Source organism: Centrocercus urophasianus, unplaced genomic scaffold (assembly GCF_019232065.1).
Source record: "Centrocercus urophasianus isolate 14NV4802_14NV808 unplaced genomic scaffold, USGS_Curo_1.0 seq_16, whole genome shotgun sequence".
NCBI classification, from domain to species: domain Eukaryota; kingdom Metazoa; phylum Chordata; class Aves; order Galliformes; family Phasianidae; genus Centrocercus; species Centrocercus urophasianus.
The window spans coordinates 45,964,312-45,986,392 of NW_024884711.1; the positions used below are offsets into that span (position 1 = coordinate 45,964,312).

Genomic DNA, 22,081 nt, shown 5'->3' on the forward strand with positions numbered 1-22,081 from the left:
CTGCTTAACCTCCATACAGCAGATCTGACCCAGCGTGGGCTGGCGTGCTCTGGCATCCCTTTTAACATGTTGTTATTGCAATTCCCTCATCCCACATTCACTAACTTGTTCATTTTCTTCCCAATAAAAACCCAGTGTTTCTGAGAAGTGCTGAATTTTCATCTGGGCAGGCAAGTCTAGAACAGTGAGTAGTAGGAGAAAGGATGGGATATTCAAGTGAAGATAAAACCTGAAGTACCCAAAGTATAGCACAGTGACAGCAAGGCAGCAAGTATCCTTATAGCTTTCTCTCAGATCTCATGCTGAGCTTAGGGCAGATTCGTTACCCAGTGGTCACCACTCCTGGAGGTGTAGGTGAAACACAGAGATGTGGCACTGAGGGACGTGGTCAGTGGGCATGGCGGGGTGGGCTGGGGTTGGACATGAGGATCTCGGAGGTCTTCTCCAACCTTAGCGATCCTATGATTCTACCTGGCTTTTGATAACATCCCTCTTGCAAGCCACGTGTCCCGGGGCTCTGAAATGTAAGATTGCTTTAAATGCAGAGGAACACTCAGCCTCCCACTTTAGGGAACTGCTTTATGCCCCTGAGTTTCCCATATTGCAATTGGCTTTAGCATTTCATGTCAGATTTGTGCATCCCATGCTGTGGGTTCATCTCTGAGATATACACACCATGCAGTGTGGAAATGGGTTTGAGCTTCATGGAGTGGGAAAAGTAGAGCTTAAAGTTTGTAAGAAAGGCCACATTGGAAACCATCTTTCAACCATTCAGAGCAACCAGAGCCGACTTCCATTCAGGCTAAGCCTAAATGTTCCGTAACTCACAAGGCACTGATTGAATGCATTAACCAAGGAGGAGTCTGGCCCTACAGAAGCACTGGCTGACCCTAATGCTTACAGCTTTTAACCTGCTTCTCAGGGCCTCCTGCTTTGCAAAGCTGTTTTCCTACAATGCTCTCAAACAAGTTGAAATGATAAATCCGGTGCTAAAATGGATGCAGAATATTTTCCTCTCGGGAAAAGAAACCCAGATTCTCTCATCCTACTTTCATGTGGTTCTATCCTTTACAGAGGGCTGTGTAAATCCTCCCTCATGCCTCAGACACAGCACATACAAAACAGGTGTGTTCTGCAGTGAACTGTGAGTCATCAGGACCCACTTTTTAGAGGTTTTACAACAAATTCGGTTTGCAACAGAATTGAATCTCTCACTTTTTGTGTTTTTAGGAATATATGTTTTTTTTTTAATTTGCAGTTCACTTTGAATTGTACCAAATTGAAATGACCAGAGCTGCTTGATTATAGGCTGGCTAGAAGGCTGCAAACCAATTGCTAGAAAATTATTTTGAGATAAAATTAAGTTTCTTAGAAACTTTTCTAACTTATTCAAGAAGAGGTGGGGCTTGATGTTGATTTTTTTTTTTTTTTTCTAGATCTCACATAGGTTCAGTGGTTCAGAATAGGTTCTAAACAGCCCAGTTCTGTGTCTCGATTTTATTCCAGCAGATAAATATTTATAGATATTAAGAGGAAGTTTTTCAGCCAGAGGGTGGTGAGGCACTGGCACAGGTTGCCCAAGGAGGCTGTGGATGCCCCATCCCTGCAGGCATTCAAGGCCAGGCTGGATGTGGCTCTGGGCAGCCTGGGCTGCTGGTTGGTGACCTGCACACAGCAGGGGGTTGGAGCTGGATGAGCACTGTGCTCCTTTGCAACCCAGGCCATTCTATGATTCTGTAAGTTGGGGACCTGCTGAAAATCTCTATTGGCTCTTTACATGCTATCTTTTGTAGTTCCAAAAACGTCCATTTGAACAAATACTTGCAAAGTCATTGAATCTTCTATCACTTTTTTTCTATATCTTGGCATGCCTTACAAGATTCTAGCTCAGCATGGGGCAGGGCTCACAAAAGCTGCACACGCTAGAACAAAAGGGAAGGAGCAAATGTAAGTGTGCTACAGGGCTACCTTGGGGCTTCCTGAGATTTTTGATGCTCATTTTCTGTTCTGATGATAATGATTTTCGTTGTCATTGTTGTCAGCTGGGATTTTGCATCTAGTCCACAGTAGGAAGTGTTCAGTGTTTGGGGGAAACCCTTCAAGTAAGTGAAAGCACAGTTGAAAGCATTTCAGCTCTCCAGGATTTCCCATCTCAAAGCATTTCCAGGTTTCTTACACCATCACTGCTGTATTACAGGGAAGGGAAAGAGGTAAAAAACTCAGTAACTTGTCTTCTCTATTTGGCCTTTCAAACAAAAGTCAGGATCTCACAGTAGCAAAAAAAACCAACAGTTTTTGAAATATTGTTCTCAACACAGTTATTAGCAAATCTAAATTACTCAAAGAGCATTTGAATCCTCATTCTTGGTCATAATCACTAAACGTGATGCTGGAAATAACCACAGAAAGCATGGATGGGATGGTACAGGCGTTTTGTTTTCTTTTTTACTCCAGTCTATTTTGATTAACTGAGCAAAGTTAATTTCATCATTTCAGCTTTTGCCTCTCTTTAACCCCATGCTGTTCATACTGTTTTCTTTGTAGTCACTGAGCAAGAGACTAAAGTGCCCAAGAAAACCATCATCATGTAAGTGCTGATTATTTTTTGTTGTTTTCGGGTAACATTTGTGTTTTGCCTTGCTGCCTCTGCATGATCCAATAACAGGCTTGTGTTTATTGGCCATGCAAGTGTGTTCGCCCCTCTCCCACCAGATCTGATGGTATTTTGTGTTGTGCAAAGTGACCACCTGAAAAATCTTACTGTCCATTTCAAAGAAGTAGCAACATTGCAGCTAGGCAGAGCACAGGCCAAATTTTTGTTAGGATACAACATGAGAAGTAGTTCCACTGAATATTGCTGGAGTTGCACAAGAGCTCAAGAAGGTACAATCTGAATCAGAGCTTTGAAATAAACCAACGTTAGGGACTGGGTACTCAAAAAGACCAGCAAACATAACAAATACAGCCTACAGTGTTTTCTTTGTGGGAGCTCATCAGCCATTAAAATCTTTAAGCATCTTCTTGGTTTTAAGTAACATAAACAAGGGCATAACTGAATTGTATGATACTGGAAGACTGTACTTACATGCTAGGTTGTCAGAGCTCCCTCAAGACATTCAACTTTGTCCTTGGGTAAGTGCTTTCCCACAAGAGTCATAATTTTGCTAAAACCAGCCCTTGCCTTGGACATGACTCTGATAGTTGCCATTTTTTGAAGTAATTTTGTTAAATGATGAGGCTGATTTGTGAAACGACAGCTAAGATATGACTCAACAAGTGCTTTATCTTTCCTTCTATTATTTTCTGTGATGACTATCAGTTATCATCCATGTCCATCTGAAGCCAGTGGTCTGTATGAAGCCATGGCCCCAACACCCAGCAGCTCCTACCCTGAGCCAGCAAGTAGGCAGAGAACGGGAAGGATGAACAAGACTTAGGTCTGCCTTTGACTAATTTCTTTGAGTTAACAATTTGAGTCATTACCTTTTTTTAACCTTTCAAATACCAGAAAATGAAGGTGCAAGGTTCGGATTTCCATTGGGCAGCAGAACAGAGACAAACTTCTTGATTCTGCATTCAGAAACATCCCAAGAAAGTCCTGAGCAGGAAACAATCTCTCTCATCCAGACCACGCTTAGTGAATCTTACCTTTCTACATCTCTGCACCTGGAAATCATGTGGAAAAATGCTTTTTTTTCACATCTCCCCTCAGTAAGCTAATAGTAGCCCTTCCCCCTTTATGATTTCAGATCAGAAGCAGCACCTTCTATTGGTTGATTAAATAATATCAAAATAATGCAAAATACCATCAGATAAGCTGGCTTCTAAATTTCTAACACGCTGCATTGGACAGCTCAGGAATTGATTCTTAAATTAAGGGCTGTGGCCCCAACAGGGTGTATGTTGGTACATTTATGTGTGGGATCTCAGAACAAGGTTGAGAGTTGGACTAGATGATCACAGTGGTCTTTTCCAACCCTAATGATTCCATGATTCTAAGGGAACTTGTCCTCCCTTTGCTGGTAGCATGGGGTTGTAAGCTCATCTGGGAGGCCCTCAAGCTAAAATGAGGGTGGTGATGGAGTATGGTTTGGGATCAGCTTGTTAAGGGCACATTGCAACTTTTAAAATATAGCAACCTGAGAAACAGAAGCATTTTTGAAATTACCAGGAAATAGGCAGGAAATAAACTGACAGATAATTTAGAGACAAGATTGAGCAGTGTCCCTGTAAATCCCAGAGCCAAGAAAGCATTGAAACTTTGCAATGTAGAGCTAAGTCTAGTGCAAATATAAGTGGGTTCATTCGTATCTGCATCAGGAGGGACTTGGTTTTGGATAGGTCAGAAAGGCACTGTGATCATGATGAAGGCTCTGCAGAGCAGTGTCAGCAGACAAGGTCAGCATGGGAAAGCAGAGCAGAAAGGTGATGGTAACTTGTGGGAAAGAGCAAAGCAGGAGCAGATGAGCCTGGTCAAGTTAGGTGCTGAGGCTGGTGAGGGAACTGAGAAAAAAGAATAAAAATTATTGTTTTGTACATAATCACTCCTTCCTGGATCTGGTGGTTGTCTTCGTCCTTCAGTTCATTCTATTTTTTTATTATTATTCAAGTCTCTATTGCTTGGAGGTAGAATGAAAATCTGAGGGCAGAAACAAAATCACCTTTCCTCTTGGCTCCACTGAAGCAGCCACCTCTGCAGCAGAACTTCAGATTCCTTACACTTGCAAATGAAACTCTGTCTTTACCTTCAGGTTTTTCCATGTAAAAAAAAATGACACAAAAAGAATTCTGCAGGAAAACTGCATGTTCAACATATAAATTAAGAACATTAAAATCTGAGCTTGGATATTCCTGTCCCCACATGCATTTAAAGTCAGTTTGGGATGGGAGTAGATAATTATCTTGATGCAAGCAGAATGTATGTATGCACAGGTGGTGAGGAATCCCAACCACACTGGATACCTTGAAGAATATAAAGACCAGCAGAATTACTCTGAGAGATAACAACTAGGCATTCCAGATTGATCTGTATTCCTATATCAGTTGCTGATAGTAGGATCAGGCTGTGTCTGCAGTAACAGTACTATGAAGGGTAAATACAAGTGTATTTTGGCACAGGTGACTTCTGCAGGAAGTATTCTAACTTTCCTGGCTTCCAAATGCTTAATGCCCTTTTAGCATTACTATTCTGGCGGTGAAAAAAAAGATCTCTAGCCTAGAAAGAATCTTTAATCAATAAAATAGAGATAAGATAGACTTACTAAAAGAGAGGACTTTACTGACTCTACTGAAGTAAAAAACATTTTACCATTTTGTTTGGCCAAGCCTAGATCTTAGCCATGGACATTTAGGAAATGGGTAAACTAGAGTGCGTAAAACCTTTGGGTGCAACTGCTATTTGGGCACAAAGTAGGTGTTCACTGCAAGCATATGAGATACAGTAGAGTCCAGAAGACCATTTCTCATCTGGGCATGTGTCTGTGCACACAAGGAGGCTGAAGGAGCTGGGATCCACTTTAGGCAAAAAGGTTTTGGCTGATTCAGCAAGTAGGCAGTGATGGGCATGCGGGCGTGTGCGTTGTGTGTGTATCCATTCCGAAATGACACGCTTCACTCAACTCTGGATGCTCCTAAGACTAACCCCACTACAGCGCCTTGATCGGCACTGGCATGTGCAAACGGAGCGTGGCTCCCCAAAAAGTCTTGTCTTCCTGCCAACTCCATTTCAACCCTTTCCCTCATCAGAGAGGAGACAATAACTACTGTGGTGAAGAGCCCAAGGCAAAGGGGAAGGGTTTCTCCTGCCCGTTCTTCTTCAGGCCATTCACCTTCCCGCTCCCCAAGAGCGGAGCCAACTCCAGAGCCAGTTTTTGTCTCAAAGATCAGGCAGCCTGTCCACAGGCATGAGCAAGAGGCGACCTCAAAGTCTGCTGTCCCCGTACTTTATGTCACAGAGCCAGAGGAGAGGCAAGGAGCAGCAGCAAGAGAGATCACCGTGGAGACCAAGATGGAAGAGCAAAAGCCCAAATGGGTTGAAGTGGAAGAAATAATTGAATTCAAGGTGAAAAAATCACAAAAGCCTGCAAGGAAAAGAGGATCTTCCCCAGTAAAACAAGAAAAAGATGACTCAGGGGTGTTAACATTCACTTTCCCCAGCTCAAGGCCGACGCGTTCCCCAGATGATGATCCAAATACAAACAATTCCAACAATAAATTGGTGGAACAGTCAAAAACATCTTTGCCCCAAGAAAGTCTCTCTGAAGTCAATATCCAGCCCCTGGTGTATGCAGCGGATCAGGAAGGACCTCAAGGCAGCAACGAAGACAGGAGCTCCCCGTGCGAGTTGGAACAGCTAGGAAATAACTCCTGTTCTGATTGTGGATCTGAAGAAAGGAGCTGCCCCCAGGAAACAAGTGAGCACTGTGGGGCAAGGGTTGCTTCCCCACTGCTCGCCTGTGGGGGTGAGCCTTTGAGCTTCAGGTTTGAGACAGCTGCAGCAGATGAGCATGGACCTCTCTTCTCATCGGTGAGGCCAGAGGTTGAAGAAGTGGATGAGCTAGAGACATCTTGGCCTGTTGAAGAGGGGATGCCCCAAGTGGTTGAAGATGTCCTTCCAGAAGAGGAGAATGTCGTTATGATTGATGAACCAGAGGAAGTGCAGGCGGAAGACATCAGCACCCGGAACCTCAAAATTTTAACCCACAACGGCAAAATGTTGACTTTGGAGGATCTTGAAGATTACGTTCCAGGAGAAGGCGAGACCTACGGGTGTGACGATAAGAACCACAGAGCAGACAGACCCTGCGAGATCTCCGTGCTCCAGACAGAGATCAGCGAGCCCACCATCGGAAAGCCAGTGCTGCTGAACCTGGGGAGACCCGTGGTGTCCGAGCCCAGGCAGACATTTTTCAGCACGTTGGAGGAGCACATTCCAGGAAGCGTGTTTGTCTCGACGTCTCGAGTAACTGGTGTGCAGTCCGTAGGCTCTTCCAACATCTCCATCCATGTGAGTGATGCCTGCATGGAGGTGAAGCCTGGGGTGCACGCGGCAGCTTCCTCTGCTCCCTCCTTCACTGTGAAGCCATCTTTCTGCACTGAAGTCCAACTCTCGGCAGACAACGGGCAGTCAAGCTTTAAAACTGAAGTTTCCACGAGAACCCTCAGCTATGGGACAGTCGGTGAGCCCGTCACGTTGCACATCAGCACAGAAGACCTCTCCCAAAGCTGAGCAGAGACAAGCATAATTGTCAATGCAAGAGGAAGCAGTGTTGTAGAACAACAACAACAACAAAAAAACACCATCAGCAAATGATCACAATTTTTGTGGGTGAGGGGAATTGGTGAGAATGATAAAATGATGGCAAGGTAATGTGTACGAGGGAAAATCGTTGAGTAACATGTATTTAATTATGAGCTTTTCCAGTCTTAAAGGGAACACGTCTGTCAGATCAGTCTGTAATTGTAAAAGCTTAGATCGAGGTGAACATATATCATTCCATAGAGGAGCTGCGGGGGTAGGCTTGGAAAAAGCCTGATTCTCCTACCTGTGACACAGATACACGTGGATAAGTGCTTTTTTGTTCACGAACTTAAGAATTATTTCGAGTGCAAACCTGTGAATGATAGCATGGCAAGGAAGTGAAAGAATCGACGCTTTTCAGCATCCTCCAGCAGCAGCACGGGAGGACTGTTCCCTGCTAAAGCCATCTGCCACTGCGTGCACTCAAGGTTACAAAGCTCCACACTGCTTTGACTCTACACTTCTCTACACTTGAGGAAGCCAAAGGTTTCATTGCTCTCTTCCACCGTAAGAAAAACTACAAAAAAGGCCATTTTTAACAATGACTGCTATTTTCAAGTCCACTATAGGCGTAGGTTTCATTTTTCTGCATACTAGCCTAGTGGGTTTATAAACCATATATTTTACAATATAGGCTCACTTAATGTGCAGCAGAAGATTAAAGAGCTGCACAAAATGACTTCTGCAACTGTAATCAAATGTTAATGCATACAAAGAACCACAAATGTGGTCTTTGTCAACATATGTAATTGGAAAAATGATCTGGTATATTTGATCTCCTACTTGTGCCAGTGGTGAAACTTTACTGTTAACAGATGAACGTCTCCTGATGTGCTAGAAAGAGTTCACCATGGATCTGCAGCAAAGTGACAGGAGCACCAAAAAAAAAAAAAAAAAAAGAGGAAAAAAAAGAACAAAACCAAAGAAAACCACAAGCAGATCTTTACCACAAATGCCTGGCTGAAAAATAAATTGTAATACATTGGGCTGCTTGGCAGCACTGCCAGTTACAACTGCTTCGTGTTACTGAAGCGGTGTGTGTTGGATCACATTACACAGGTCGCCTTGCTGCTGTCTGATGCGTTTCTCTGCAGCTTTGCAGCCTGCTTGTGAGGCTCAGATGCACTGGGCATGGCCCATTCCTGTTGGCTTCGCTAAAGAGGATATAGCACAGAGAGCTTCAACACATTGCTCAGCCTTGGAAAGAAATGATCTGAAAGGCCCAAACAGTGGTCCTGGTTGAAGTCAACTGGAATTTCTCACTGATCTCAGTAGGACCAAGCACTGGCCCTCTCTATCCAATGGAGTTGTGGGGTGAGGAGTCCCGACACCTTATCCCTACTGAGTTGTGTGGCCATGCTGCAGTAGGAAATGTTTTCATGTAGATGGAACTGGGAAACCAGAAATGCTCTCAGATGCAGCTTCTAGCTGGCATGAATAGAGAGGATGAGTGAGTTATTGCCTTGGAAACGTTGGTGTGTGATGCTCTGTCTCAGTGTTTCCTAGCTAGGTGATATTGTGAAGCTTGTTCTGGAGTCCAGGCAATATTCCGGCAAACAGGGTCTGAATTTACATGAGGTGCTTGTAGAAAAGACTACATTTTTTTCTTCTGTGGCTGATCATATGGTGACAAAAATGAATGCATTTCTCAGCACTTTGCTTTTCAAGATCCATCAGGCTATCTTGTGTAATACCATGTGCACTACCCTCGAGATAGAGGGCACTTTCTAGTGATCACACGCGGTGAAAGAAATGAGACCTCTTCTGTGTTGCTCTCCTGTTTTTGATAAGAGCTCCTTGGTTTATACTGCTTGTTTTATGAGTAAGCAATGTAATCTGTGCTTCGTTCATCTACTGCCCTCTGCATTGGAAAGCAACAAACAATACATCAGGGAAATCCTTCTGAAAATGAAAACGTTTTTGAATCAGGCCTGGTTCTGATCTCAGCTCTTCAGGTATCTATCCAGAATAACTCCACAGCAAACAGTGGATTTCTTTTGGATTACGGTTGGACAGGGTGATTTTGGAGGTCTTTTCCAACCTCTATGATTTACACAGGCACTGCTGAGAAAGGAATTTGCTCTGCCTTTAAAGCATACTCTCACCCAAGAGATAGTAAAGAACTGTGAAGAGATGTGGAGGCTCAATCTGATGTGGTTGATGCTCAGGTATATATTTTTTTTAAAGAAGCTGGAAAACTGCAGTTCCGTTGGTCTTAGAGAAAATATATATATATGCATTAGCTCAAAGCAATTAACATCTGCTTACACTTTCATTTGAAATCTAAGCAAAAGAAAGTCAATCAAAACGAATGTCTGAAATCTGTTGCGGAGCCCTGTTCACAAAATGAAAGGTGTCTGAGCAGTCTGCTACATACACGTTCAACATATTTTCCTAGAGATTAAAAATGATGCTTGTAAGTGATTAAACTGTGTAGATAACTAATGAGACGTGTGGGGGTTTATTTCTTGTAGACGAAAACATGCAGCTTTTTAAAAAAATAATAATAATACAAGAAATGTTTTGCCGTAATTCCTGCAGGTAAATGGGTATTAATAAAGTGGAAACTTCAGTTTGCTTGAGATTAAAGAAAAACAACAAAAACAACAAATGCAAGATGCACTGTTAGATGCTGAGTTGATATCAATAAATGTCTTGCATCAGCTGTCTCTAAACTTGCTGGGTTTCTGTGTTCTTCTCTGTTCTCTGCACCTGATACTCCATCATCTCATCAGCTTCTCCCCTCAACTTAAGCAGGAGCAGATCTGCAGCCCAAGGACAGCAACGCATTCAGGTTCTGGCTGCCATTTTTATAGACAGTTCCAGAAGAGTTAAAATGGAAGAACCTCTTTTGATGGACACTTCCCGTTCAGCTGTAGGAGCAAATAATTTTGAACAGTTTTTGCCTACTTGGATCCCCTGAGGCTGATTTGGAGGCTCAGAATCCACGAGGTTCTTGTGGTTTTGGTTATTGGCTGAAGGAGATGTGAGGTAGAAAGGTTCAGGGTCACCATTTTGGAACTGGTAAAACAGGCTGTGCGTTGCAGACATCATTACAGGGTTAACCTGATGTACCATAGCTAATCTTCATGCTCCTCAGGTCAGCAGCTTGGATTATAGCACATAGCATCACTAAACAGGGAAGAAAGCAGTACCATAGCAACACAGAGGAGAAGAATCCCACATTGTCTTATGGACCAGGAGTGTTTGAGAATCTCTTGCCTCAGTAGTCTGTAACGAGCTTACAACCACATTTGACCACAATGCCACAAATCCAAGTTAAACAGAGTTATATTTTCTCCTTGATAGGTAGTAAGGGTGTTTCATGCCTTTCCAAACAGCTCTTTTGGTGGCAGCTGCCCAGCTGGTAGGGCAGCACAATTGGAACTCCAGGAAATCCAAGTCTTTAAAGATCTTTCCACCCAGCCCATGGCTAATGGACACCAATGGGGAAGTCTGGGGCACGTGGTGTGAGCAAAAGTTGCTTTTCCCATCAACAGCCCCAGAACAGAAATACTCCATCACCATGGAGGGGACGCTGAAAACAAAACAAAATCTAGATGCCCTGGAGGCATTCAAGGCCAGGTTGGATGGGGCCCTGGACAGGCTGATCTATTGGTTGGCAACCCTGCCCATGGCAGGAGGATTGGAACTAGATGCTCTCCAACCCAAGCCATCTGATGATAATATGTCTAGCAAGGGGGCTGACTCAAGCAAGTTTTCCTGCTAAGCTCTATCAAGGGAATTTACTTTCTCGAGGCTGAGAAAGAAGCAGAATTGAAACAGAGCTGCAGGGCATGCTGTATGTGAATGGCATGAATTGAGTCAGAAGCATCTGTGTGCAAGTACTCTTACTTTTTTTTTCCAGCAAGCTCCCAGTTGCTCTCCCTGCATCTTGGTCCACAGGCTTGCAGATCTGTGCCCACTGGCACTTACACAACACCACACATAAGGCTGCTGCCTACTGGGAATCAGTTCCTGGTATGGCTGGGAGTCATTTTTTTCTGCTCCAAGAATATAGTCAGATTTATTTTTAATTTTATTCATGGAAAACACGTTTTTATACACATGGGAAGTATGTTTAAAATAATAAAGGCTTGGGCAACCAGAAGGGGTGTCTGAAGCAGAGCTTTTTATCATGGACTGCATGTTTATTCAAGTTGGTACTCTTTGTGACTATGATGAATAGCTGTAATCTGATATGGGTTTTGTCTGTCTTTGATGAGTGTTTTAGCATCCCTAAATATCTCCTGCCCCTTTGTTGTGCCTCATCAAGATTTGTTTAAGGAGTGCTGGGCAGGAGATTGGATAAGATCAGCTCCTGAGGTCCTTCCCCATCTGATTGACCCAATATCCCCACCTTGGCCTATGCTCTGCTGACTGGGGATGTGTGTGCTGTTTGTCTCCTGGGTGTCTGTCCTGCACCGATGTGCTCGAGAATCTATTTTTGTTTGGAAAGCTTTGTCATCTCTCTTCCTTCAAAGCCGTCATTTCTTGAGGCAGAAATTACATCTTCCTCTACAACGCTTCTCTGTCACTGTCATTTTGCAGTGCTGTATACACAAGTGACCTTGCCTTTAGAGCTGGCTTGCAAAAGCACCATCAGGTGCAAATTTAGAAGGTGTCACGCAAACCTACATACCACAAAGTAGGACAAAACCGTTCTCCTGCAAGCAGGAGCTTCAGGGCCTTCTGTGCCATCCTTCCTTGCAGGCTCAGGAAGCAGCAACCCTTCTTCAAGGGGCAGTGGTGAGTCTGGTAAGTGCTCACTCCCCCTTCCCTGAGATAATAACCTCCTCCTTGCACCCAGCCTCTCTGTGAGTGCAGTGCATCACCACTGGCTTTGTTTCACTGACCCCAGTGGAAGTGTATCTGCCCAACCAGACAACGTAGGGTTGAGCCAGGAAACAAATCCCTCTTTCCACAGTCTGGGAGTGTCCTTGTCCTGGTGGGATGTGTCTGTCTGAAGTCTGTGTGCCTGTCTCCTTGTTGTGAGCTCTAGGAGAAGGGGAGGGACACGATGACAGATGTTCCATCTGACTGCAATGGGTTGCATGCTGCCATTGTTTTCTTTTTGCACCAAAGAGAGAAATGCAGTTCTTCTTGTCTGTAGGAAAACCATCTCCACAGTCAGAGCTGGAGACCTCCGTCCAGGCCTCCCTTCGGCGTGCTGATAAGGAGATCAAGACAGCTCTGAAGAAGCTCGTGGACTCAGCATCACTGCTTGTGACTCTTCCCCCCGACACGCCAGGAGGTGACCATGGAGCAGTTGGGCCTCTGCTGCTCCACGAAGTCAGCACCCAAACCCAGGCTGCTGGGGGGCAGGGTAGGTCTGGAATGAGACTGGAAGGCAGTGCATGGAGATTGATAGAGATAAAAAAAAGCTGAACACAATTTCTTCCCCCCTCCCCACTCCCGCAGTTCTCTGCTTTATTGTTTTGAGCCCTAACAGGAAAGAGGACATGCAGAGACAACAAACCATGGGGCTGTGGGATGGGGTTGGGTTGGGCACAGCTTTGGGGCAGAGCTTCCTGGAAACAGGAGCTTGAAGACTGTGTCCGAAGCAGAGTTTGGTTCATCAACTGCCCAAAATGAAGGAGAGAATTTTTTCCATATATGGACTTTTAACCTGTATTTTTTCCTTTTTTTCCTCCCTTTTTCCTTTTTCCCTTTTTTTCCCCTTTTCCTTTTTTCCTTGTTTCCCTTTCCCTTTTTTCCCCCAACTTCCTATTTTCCTTGTTTGCCTTTTTTCTCCCTTTTGCAGTCACGGAAGTAATTTGGTTTTGGATGTGCTGGGGTGGGGAAGGGCTATTGACTTTCGTGTTATCTGCCAAAAGCAAGCAGGAAATTTGAAATCCCTTTACCAATTGCCAGAGAATGTACAGCATGTTGGGCACGACAAGTTCCCCTGCAGTTTCTTGGCCCTGGAGTTGAACAGACCCCTCAGCCATTTAACTGATTAATGCCAATGATGTGTGTCACAGTGTCTTCAGGTTTCACATCTGTGTTGTTTTTAAAGCACGTGAGCAAGCTGCAGCCCTGCCGCTCTCCCTCCTGCTTCTGCCACAGCAATTTGTCCTTCTCTGTTTGTGTCAAGTCAGAGTATCTGGCCTCCACCAATGCAAACCTAAAAGGACAACGTCACGCAGCCCACAGCCCTCAAACTAAAGATGTGGTTTCAAAAAAAAAAAAGATATTTTTGGCCTAAAGCTGTAGGAGAATAGAAGCATTTCATGAACTCAGACCAAAAATAACTGCTTAAAAATGACAGGGCTTTAATTTTAATTTTTATTTTTTCCTCCTTTTTCATGGGAAATCATGCATGCAAATAATCCTGTGGTGAAGAAGAATGACTCAAAAATCATCAGAAGTACAATGTGAAATGGATTACGTCTTTGGTCTCAACTGCAGAGAGAACAGAGTAGTGGAGGAGATGGTTCTGCAGTCCTTTCACTAGAGGCAGCTAATTAAGTTATTAGTAGAGGCATTATTCTAACAAGATGATGACTTGACAATCATCTCGTTAATCACATTTGAGTGAAAAGAAGGCCAATATTTTGGTAACCAGAGAGCCCAAACCCATTTCCCACCCAGATGGGATCTTTGACCCAATTTCCTTCTTGTTCCTGCTGACCACCTCTCCTACCTGTGTCTGCATGTGTTTCCCTGTAGAAAAACCTGTGCTGCCAGTCAGCATTGTGTCCATTCAGCCTCCCTGCTGTCGTTCAAGGCCTTTGCTTTATATGGTTGTCTCAAAAGGGCTGAATTCTCCCCTTAGCTTCAATGATTGCACTCAGCTGAGGTTAGAAAAATTCTGTTCCGACACCAGGCAGACTAGAGATGGCTTCACAGGTTTGCTCTGGTTTTCAGATGTGCCCTCACAGCTGATGTGCCTAACTTCCCCTATTTCTGCTATCAGACAAAGCACAAGGGCAGATTCCAGCTGAAGAACCAAGCGTACCAATGCCCAGCCTTGGTCTTTCCCAGGAGGAGACATCTAGAGAAGCTGAAAGCACTCAGGAGCGCACTGTTCCCATTTCCAGGTAAACATACATTCTAATACACAGATTCTCCTCTGTAGGGAAGCTAGTGGTGACTTGAACTCATTCTTGTCTTCTGCACTGCACAAGAAGGATGCAAAATATTGGAGAGAAATTAACTCCACCGGATCAAAATTCTTTTTGTATTAATTTCAAGTAGATGTTGGTTAGTCTGGTGGTTAAACTCATAGTTCAATGTAATCCTATAGCTCTGCAGTTGTGTGACTGGGTCTTTTTCTCTTGGGCTTTGTGAAAGAATACGACCGGCTGCGGGGACAGGAGACTGGTACAGGAGAGAAGGGGATGTGGTCTGGGACGTACACAGTGAAGTTTATATTGAGACTACAGAAAGAACCCGTGTGTATAAGACTGAGGAGAAGACCCCAACAAGTAAGGAGGAGCCTTGTCTCTGTTTCTCAGGTCCTGTGATTATCACTGTCTTCCCTGTGGCTTTGTTTGGAATAATTCATCTCCTTCACCAGTAACTGTTTACTAAACAAAAAGTAACAAGCATGCAGGAGCCTAAAAGTAATGCCACCATAAAGAAACTCAAACATTTCACTGATATCTCTCGATTTGAAATTAAGCCAGTGTCACACCCTGGGTCTGGAAATCCCTTAAATCCCATTAGTGTCACTGAACCTACATCGGCACAGCATGAACAAAGTCATGGTCCAGCAAAGCATTGTGTCTCACCAGGTCCTCCCTATATGCAAGTGACAATAGAGGATGTGCAGGTGGATGCTGGGGAGCGTGCCAAATTTCAGGCAGTCATCGAAGGGACCCCTTCACCTACTGTTCTGTGGTTTAAGGTAAGGGCAAATGTGTTCCTGGCTGAGGATGAGGAGCACAGAAAGGGCTGCAAAACAACGATTCTATGGGGAAAGCTCTGTCATTCTACACCTGTTACACTGAATCTTATCCGTAGATGTGTTTGTTTTTGTTTTTGTTTTTAATTAACTGCAGTTCTCCCTGGATCCGCCACACTTGAATTTTGCCTTGTGATGTTCCAGTGTCACTGGGGCTCCTTCCATCAGATCATTTTGGGTACATAAATAGGCAGGAAGGGAGGTTGGTGTCGGTCTGAGAGCCACCGGGGTGCATGCTGTCATTTTTAGGGTCAGGAATGGGATTAAGAATGTTTACTCCAATTGCCAACATGACTTTCAGGCTCTGTATCTTTTTCATAGTTACTTGGTAAACAGAGTGCAAGGACAGTAAATAATGCAAGAAAAAGTATGAGAAATCATTTATCGTTTCCCAGAATACTGTTTTCCCCCTCAAATATTACATCACTCCTAAATCAGTCTGTATTAGATTTCATCTGATATCTTCCTGCCCAGTCAGGCAGGCTTGGCGTGCTGGAAAAGCCAAAGAATGAACCACATCCAGAGCTGGATCCCTCCCCAGCCCTCATTCGAATGTATAGGCTCTGAAATAGAAATGTTGTATAAGCAGAAAAACATTTAGCCATGGGTTCTTCTTCAGCAAGCATTTTGTTAGTGACTTCGGGAGATGGAAAAGAATGTATTGTAACTCTGCTCTTCTTTCTCATTTCTTGAAGAGAAGAAACATCTGTTTCCATCTTGGTTCTCCAATAACAAAAAGTGGTTCCATTCTTTCAGGGCACCACGCTGCTGACAGACAGCGTTAGGCTCCATCAAGGGAAGGCAGGAACGACTTATTTCTTAATCCTGGACAACGTTGTCTCAGAAGATGGTGGTGTTTACACCTGTGTTGCCAAAAATGCAGGAGGGGAGGTTTTGTGCAAAGCAGAGCTTGTTGTACATGAAGGTAACACCATTCTTTGAGCTGCGTGAGCTGCTTCAATAACCTCTGCAGTGTGTACTCATCTTCCTTTGGTGTCTGCCACGTGTTCCAGCTTAGCATCTGCATGATAGCAGTATGGCATTATCCTGTGTAAAGGGAAATCTTCTAATGACCTGCAAAGAGCAAATGAGTTGGGCTTCTTTGTTTCTTTTATCTCTGCTTGAGACTATGTGATGAAGTGACACCATGGGCAGCAGAAATAAGCACGGCCATGCTGCAGTGTTCACGTGGGCAAGTTGTGTAATCCAACAGCTATACCAAACTCTGCAGAAGCTTAGAGGAGCCCTGCACATTTTCCTGCCTTTTGCTGTCCTGAAATAACTTTGTACACCATTGGCGATCTGAATATTAACCTTCATATTTTTCTTCCTTTCCAAAGCTAAGAAAGACCAAGCAGCAAAGAAAGTGGCCACCCGGAGAAAACTCCATTCCCTGTATGAGGTTAAGCAGGAGATTGGAAGGTAAATGGGTTTTCCAGCATCCAACATTTTCCAACATCCAGTTGCCCACCCGAGCTGCCAGCAGCAGGAACAAGAGGCAGAACCGTGAATAAATCCAAGTGGGAGATTGCCTTGATACAGGGGTGCTGGGAACTCTGTTCTGAAGTTTCTGACAGGCTGGAGAGTGCATGGAGCCCACAGGTCACTCCAACTGATAAAGTGCTTGGGGGCTTTGAGGTCGCACTGAGTGACACGGCCTGTGGTGATCACAGACATGGGCTGATGGTTGGACTGGATGGCCCTAGTGGTCTTTCCAACCTTAATGATTCCATGAGTAGGTGCCCATGTATGGCTCTTGGGCAATACTAAGCTCAAAAGACCACAGCAATGTAGGCGCCAGCACCGCGTTCATCCAAGGGATCTGAGAGCATCAGCCTTTGTCAGCACACATCTGGAAGAGGTTTTTCCTTCAATGGGAACTCGCTGCTTAGTTTTAGAGACAGCCAGGAGAGGGCAATAGCAGCTCACACACAGGGAAATCGGAGCTGTGTTGGAGAATGTAAGCCCTGAGCAGCAGGAGCCGTCAAGGCTGGGGCACGGAAAGGTCCTCACCTGCTGTGCAAGAGCTTTGAAGTGGGGCTGAGCCGGGGTTTGTGCTCTGATTCTGCCCAGGGGCTGCTTCAGCTTTGTGAAACGAGTTGTACACAAAGGGAACGGAGTGTCTTGTGCTGCCAAATTCATCCCTCTGCGAAGCAAAACGAAGGCTCGGGCGCATCAGGAGAGGGACATTCTGTCCTCCCTGTCCCACGACAGGATCACCAGGCTGCTGGATCAGTTTGAAACGCGGAAAACCCTGATTTTGATCTTGGAGTTGTATCCTTTTCTGTGTCTCCGAGGAGGCTGGAAAGTAATGAGCGGATGTCTTTGCTTAAATAGCTGTGCTAATTAGCAATTTTTAGCTTTTGCTGAGATAGCAGAACACACCCAACCATTCCCCACAGCGCTCAATGCGTCCTCACTGATTTACTGTGTTCTGCTATAGTAGGAAAAGCCTTGATACCTGCATGTGTGAGTGTGAATGAGCCGTTAAGCACCAGAGCTCTCTTCTGGAAGGGAAGGACTCTGCTCCCAATGAGATCTCATGAATTCTGGCCTCTCTCAGTTGAGACGAGGTGGCTACAAAGTAAAAATGTCCATTTAGCTTCTGGATGCTAGAAACCTCCTAAATAACAGAACCTGAGGCTCTCCAGGCAAGCAAGGCATTCACATGAACACCACCAATAAGAGCAGAACAGCTACTTTGTAGGAGAGAAGGGAAGATGAGGTGCTGGAACTTGGGAGAAGAGACAAGGCAGCACTGCAATCTGGAGACTCAAATCCCCAAACAAGCATTTGGTCTTTGTGTGCCTTTGGTTTTGAGGCGGTAGCTTTGCATAAAGACTTGGAACAGCATGGGCTGTGTCACTGGGAGATCAGCATGAGCAAGGCCAGCCTTGCCCTTCTGGGGAGCAGCCACGATCTCCAGAGCCTTGAATACGTTTCAAGAACTGTGGAGATGTGGCACTGAGGGATGTGGTCAGTGGGCATGGTGGGATGGGTTGGGGTTGGACGTGGGGATCTCAGAGGTCTTTTCCAACCTGAATGATTCTAGGAGTCTGTAGCTGTGGTTCTGTTTTATCTTAACGCTGTTGTGAGATGCTCCAGTGAAGAGCTCCTCGACCGTTTATTCAAGAAGAGTGTGGTCACCGAAGCAGAGGTAACCTCCCCTTCTTATTTCAGTGTCCAAAGTCGGTGGGAACCACCTGATCCTTCAGCACAGAATAACATTCATCTGCATTTGCTATTTCCAATGTGAGAAATACACTTGAGTTAGCGATCATCTGTCTCTCCATATCTTCATTGCCTTTGTCTCCTGAAAATTGTACACACACCCAACTCCCTTTCAGTCTCCAAGGATCTGAAATGAAATGATGCTTTCTCAGATAGTTTTTCTGATTGTTATTGTCATGGTTTTTTAAATATTGGGTGCTCAAAGCTCAAAGGGTTTCGCATCCCCCATCTAGAAGCCAGGTTTCCCCTATTTGTTGCTAAAAACTGATTTTTCTTGGAAATGTTCAGAGGGAAATGCCAGTTAACACTTCAGTATTGAAAGGTAGAGGACTTCCACAGTTGAAGGTGGCTGTAAATTTTCCGGCTCAATCTGTTCCTCCATCACATTAAAAGAAACAAAGAACCATTGGTGGAATCAGGGATCCCCTTTACCTAATATTAATATTCAGTGACTTAATGGCTGATTGCTACAAATTGTGTTGTTGTTTTTTCTTTCAGGTGAAATTGTACATAAAGCAAATTTTGGAAGGAATCAATTATCTTCATGACAACAACATCCTTCATTTGGACATTAAGGTAACGTGAAGTGGCAGGTCTTGTTTCCCATAGCCTCTTGTTGGCTTAGGTATTTTCCATTCGAATTACTCTTATCTGCAACTGAAAATATTGCCTGATCTCAATACAAGCTTCCTTACATTTTGTTTTATTTCATTTTCCAGCCTCTGAATATCCTCATGGTTTATCCCGAGAGGGAAGACCTTAAGATCTGTGACTTTGGGTTTGCTCAGAAGATCACACCCTGGGAGCCTCAGTTCAGTAAATATGGCTCTCCAGAATTCGTTGCCCCAGAAATCGTCTCTCAGTCGCCGGTGTCGAAGGCAACAGATATCTGGTAACCTCTCTAAAAAGCTTTTGCACTGAACGGCCTGAATTTGGGTCATCCGGGTTAAAATAAGTGTTTCCTTAGGAGCATGTAATGATGTTACTGTGTGTACATTCACCAGACAGGGCAATTTATTGCAGTTGCATCAAACCATTTTGCAGTTTTTGACACAAGCTCAGTTCCTTTGGCTCTGCCAAAATGACAGTGTAGAACTGTGGGGAGTCCACTGTGCAGAATCTTGTGCTGCTAAACAAACCTGGAATGTCTGCTATGTAGCAACTGTACCAATGTACCAATTGCTCACACAAAGAGAGAATTAATGAGTGAATAATAGTGTATGTTGGTAGAGATGGTGCGGTTAATAGAGGTGATTCCATGCAAGGAAAGGGAACAATAAGGGAAACTGAAAGTGAACTCTGAGAATCCAAAACACACTGAGGCTATTTAAAGCTCCTTTTTCTTCTATTTTGGTCAACAGTAATTGATGCTTGGCAGCTGATTAATGCAAAGAAGCGTCCCAAGGAAAGCGGTCTTTAATAAAATAGGTGGTAGCTCAAAAGCGTGGCCCCAGGAGGCCCTCTAGAAAAGAAAAACAAACTCCACAGAAGTATTTTGAACCTTCTTCACTTATGCTTTAAAAATGGAGGAATACTTGAGACCAGTTTTATAAAAATGCTGCAAGAAAGGAAAAGAAAACAACAACAAACCAACAAAGGGTGAAAGCAAAAGCTTTGGGGATTTATGACCTTGGAAAAGGGGCAGTGTGCTTGAGGAGGGCAAAAAGGAGAGGCATCTGACATTTTTGTTCCCTCTGTCCTCAGGGCTGTTGGAGTCATCACCTACTTAAGGTAAGAACACCTGCTTGGATGCTCTTGTTTGATGCCCTTTTGTGGGTCAGAGCCTTCCAGCTCCATCAAGTGTGGGCTCTGCAGGAGTGAAGCATTGAGATCTTCAGTGATTTGTTTTGTAACTCTCTTTGTTGGCTGATCTTTCTGTGTTGCCAAAGGCCTTTCGGTCCCTGTGTAAAGCCTTGAGCACTCAAATCTTCCTCTTGCCCATTTTAGCCACCGCAGCCATCGACCTCACCTGTCAATCAGGGATAAATAATTCAGTTGGATATTGAAAAAATGGGGTGAAAGATGCTCTGTAGTGGATGCTCTGTTGGTGAGCACTGCATGTCCCACACACGGAGTCCCTCAAGCAATTGAAAGCCCCACGTGGATGTTTGTGCTTTGCTCATTTGAACAGCAAACACAGCTCTAAAGTCTGTCCCCTTCTATTTTACGGTGTTCAATAAACAAGCCTGACATGCAAGTCTCCATTTGCTGGGGAAAATGACAGAGGAACACTTCTGAACATCCAGAAAGGAGAAGTTTCATGGACCGCTCCTGATTTTGTTCATCTGAGTGAAGATGCAAAAGATTTTATCAAGCGGATCCTGCAGCAGCAGCCCAAGTAAGTGCCTTCCAGTGCTTCCTAAAGGCAGCCCGCAGAGATGCCGTGATCTCAGGATCTGTGGTGAGCCTCAAAGCAGCCAGGAGGGTTGTTCCAGCTCAAGGGAAGGAAACCTGGGGCTGAACGCTGCTTTCTGCATTTCTTCTCAGCTCCAAAACATCAGTGAAAGACTAAACAGAAATGTGTCTGCACAGGGTGGGCACCTTCAGGAGCATCTCCTGACCGCTGTTTGAATTGATTTGCTAACATGGTGCTCTTTTCTCTGATCAGAGACAGGCCTGGTGCTTTGGACTGCCTTTCCCACAGGTGGTTCATGGTAAGTTGGTCCTGGTTTCTTACTACAATCAATCATTATTTTTTTTGATTGGAAGAGACTCTTAGAGCAACTCTAAAGGCTATTTGAGAACTGTTTGCTGTTTTATTCCTTCCCTCAGTCTCCCACTTTCTGTCCTACACAGAAGTGCTGGTTTGGCTCTCCAGAAAGAGGAGGCACATTGGTGCTGATTGTCAGGATATCCTCACTTTCCAAAGATTATTACCAACATGAGTAAATACAGCATCTCCATATAGAGGTGGCTTTGCAGAACGAGGTTATGTTTTACATCCCAGTGGCTTAAATCCCTACAGGCAAAGAGTTAAATGGTTTTTTTTTTTCATGGGAGCTTTGTAATATGCACTGCACGAGGCATAGTAATAATAATCAGGAAATGCAGTCAGGATTTTTCATCCACTGATTTTCCTCTCATTCCACCTGGCAGCACAATCTTCCCCTCGAAGCAGCTCATTTCATTAATACCAAGCAGCTCAAATTCATTGTGGCTCGGAGCAAGTGGCAGGTGAGTTGGCCCTAAGGTACGTGGGTTCTTTTTAGATAATTATTTGTAATTACATTAGCATCTTTAAAGTCTGTTGGGCTAAGGCAGTGAGCACAGCAGAGATCTCAGCATGGCTACGAATAGGGAATAAGCCAAGAAGCCAATGAATGTGGCAGAAATAAACCACCTGGGCTTTATTATCGTCCTGGGTTGTGTGCAGGGCTCTTCCTCCAGGCACTGAAACAAAGATTAAGGCACTTGTCGTTAGGTGGGTAGATGTGAGGAGGTGTCAGCATTCCTGCTCACAGCAGAGAGAGCAGTGGAGTCAGAAGAAATGTGGTCTTTTACTTCGTTGGGTTTTTTTAAGTATTTCTCTGGCATATATGGACTGTGCCCCTTACACTCCAGATGTGTAAGAGTAGCACAGCATGGAACAGAATAGGACAGACCATAATAGATAGTTTAATTGGAAGGGACCTACAAAAATT

The 22,081-nt window shown here is 44.4% G+C and overlaps 1 protein-coding gene across 1 annotated transcript in view; it reads left to right on the forward strand.

Annotated features, from left to right (window-relative positions):
* OBSCN (obscurin, cytoskeletal calmodulin and titin-interacting RhoGEF) overlaps positions 1–22,081 on the forward strand; it is a 153,205-nt gene that overhangs the window by 115,664 nt on the left and 15,460 nt on the right. Inside the window, 14 exon segments of the mRNA XM_042817438.1 lie at positions 12,414–12,626; positions 14,220–14,343; positions 14,597–14,730; positions 15,040–15,152; positions 15,966–16,134; positions 16,550–16,631; positions 17,283–17,483; positions 18,306–18,366; positions 18,939–19,016; positions 19,160–19,332; positions 20,145–20,171; positions 20,626–20,778; positions 21,049–21,094; positions 21,537–21,614. Of these exon segments, the coding sequence (XP_042673372.1) occupies positions 12,414–12,626; positions 14,220–14,343; positions 14,597–14,730; positions 15,040–15,152; positions 15,966–16,134; positions 16,550–16,631; positions 17,283–17,483; positions 18,306–18,366; positions 18,939–19,016; positions 19,160–19,332; positions 20,145–20,171; positions 20,626–20,778; positions 21,049–21,094; positions 21,537–21,614 (1,652 nt within the window).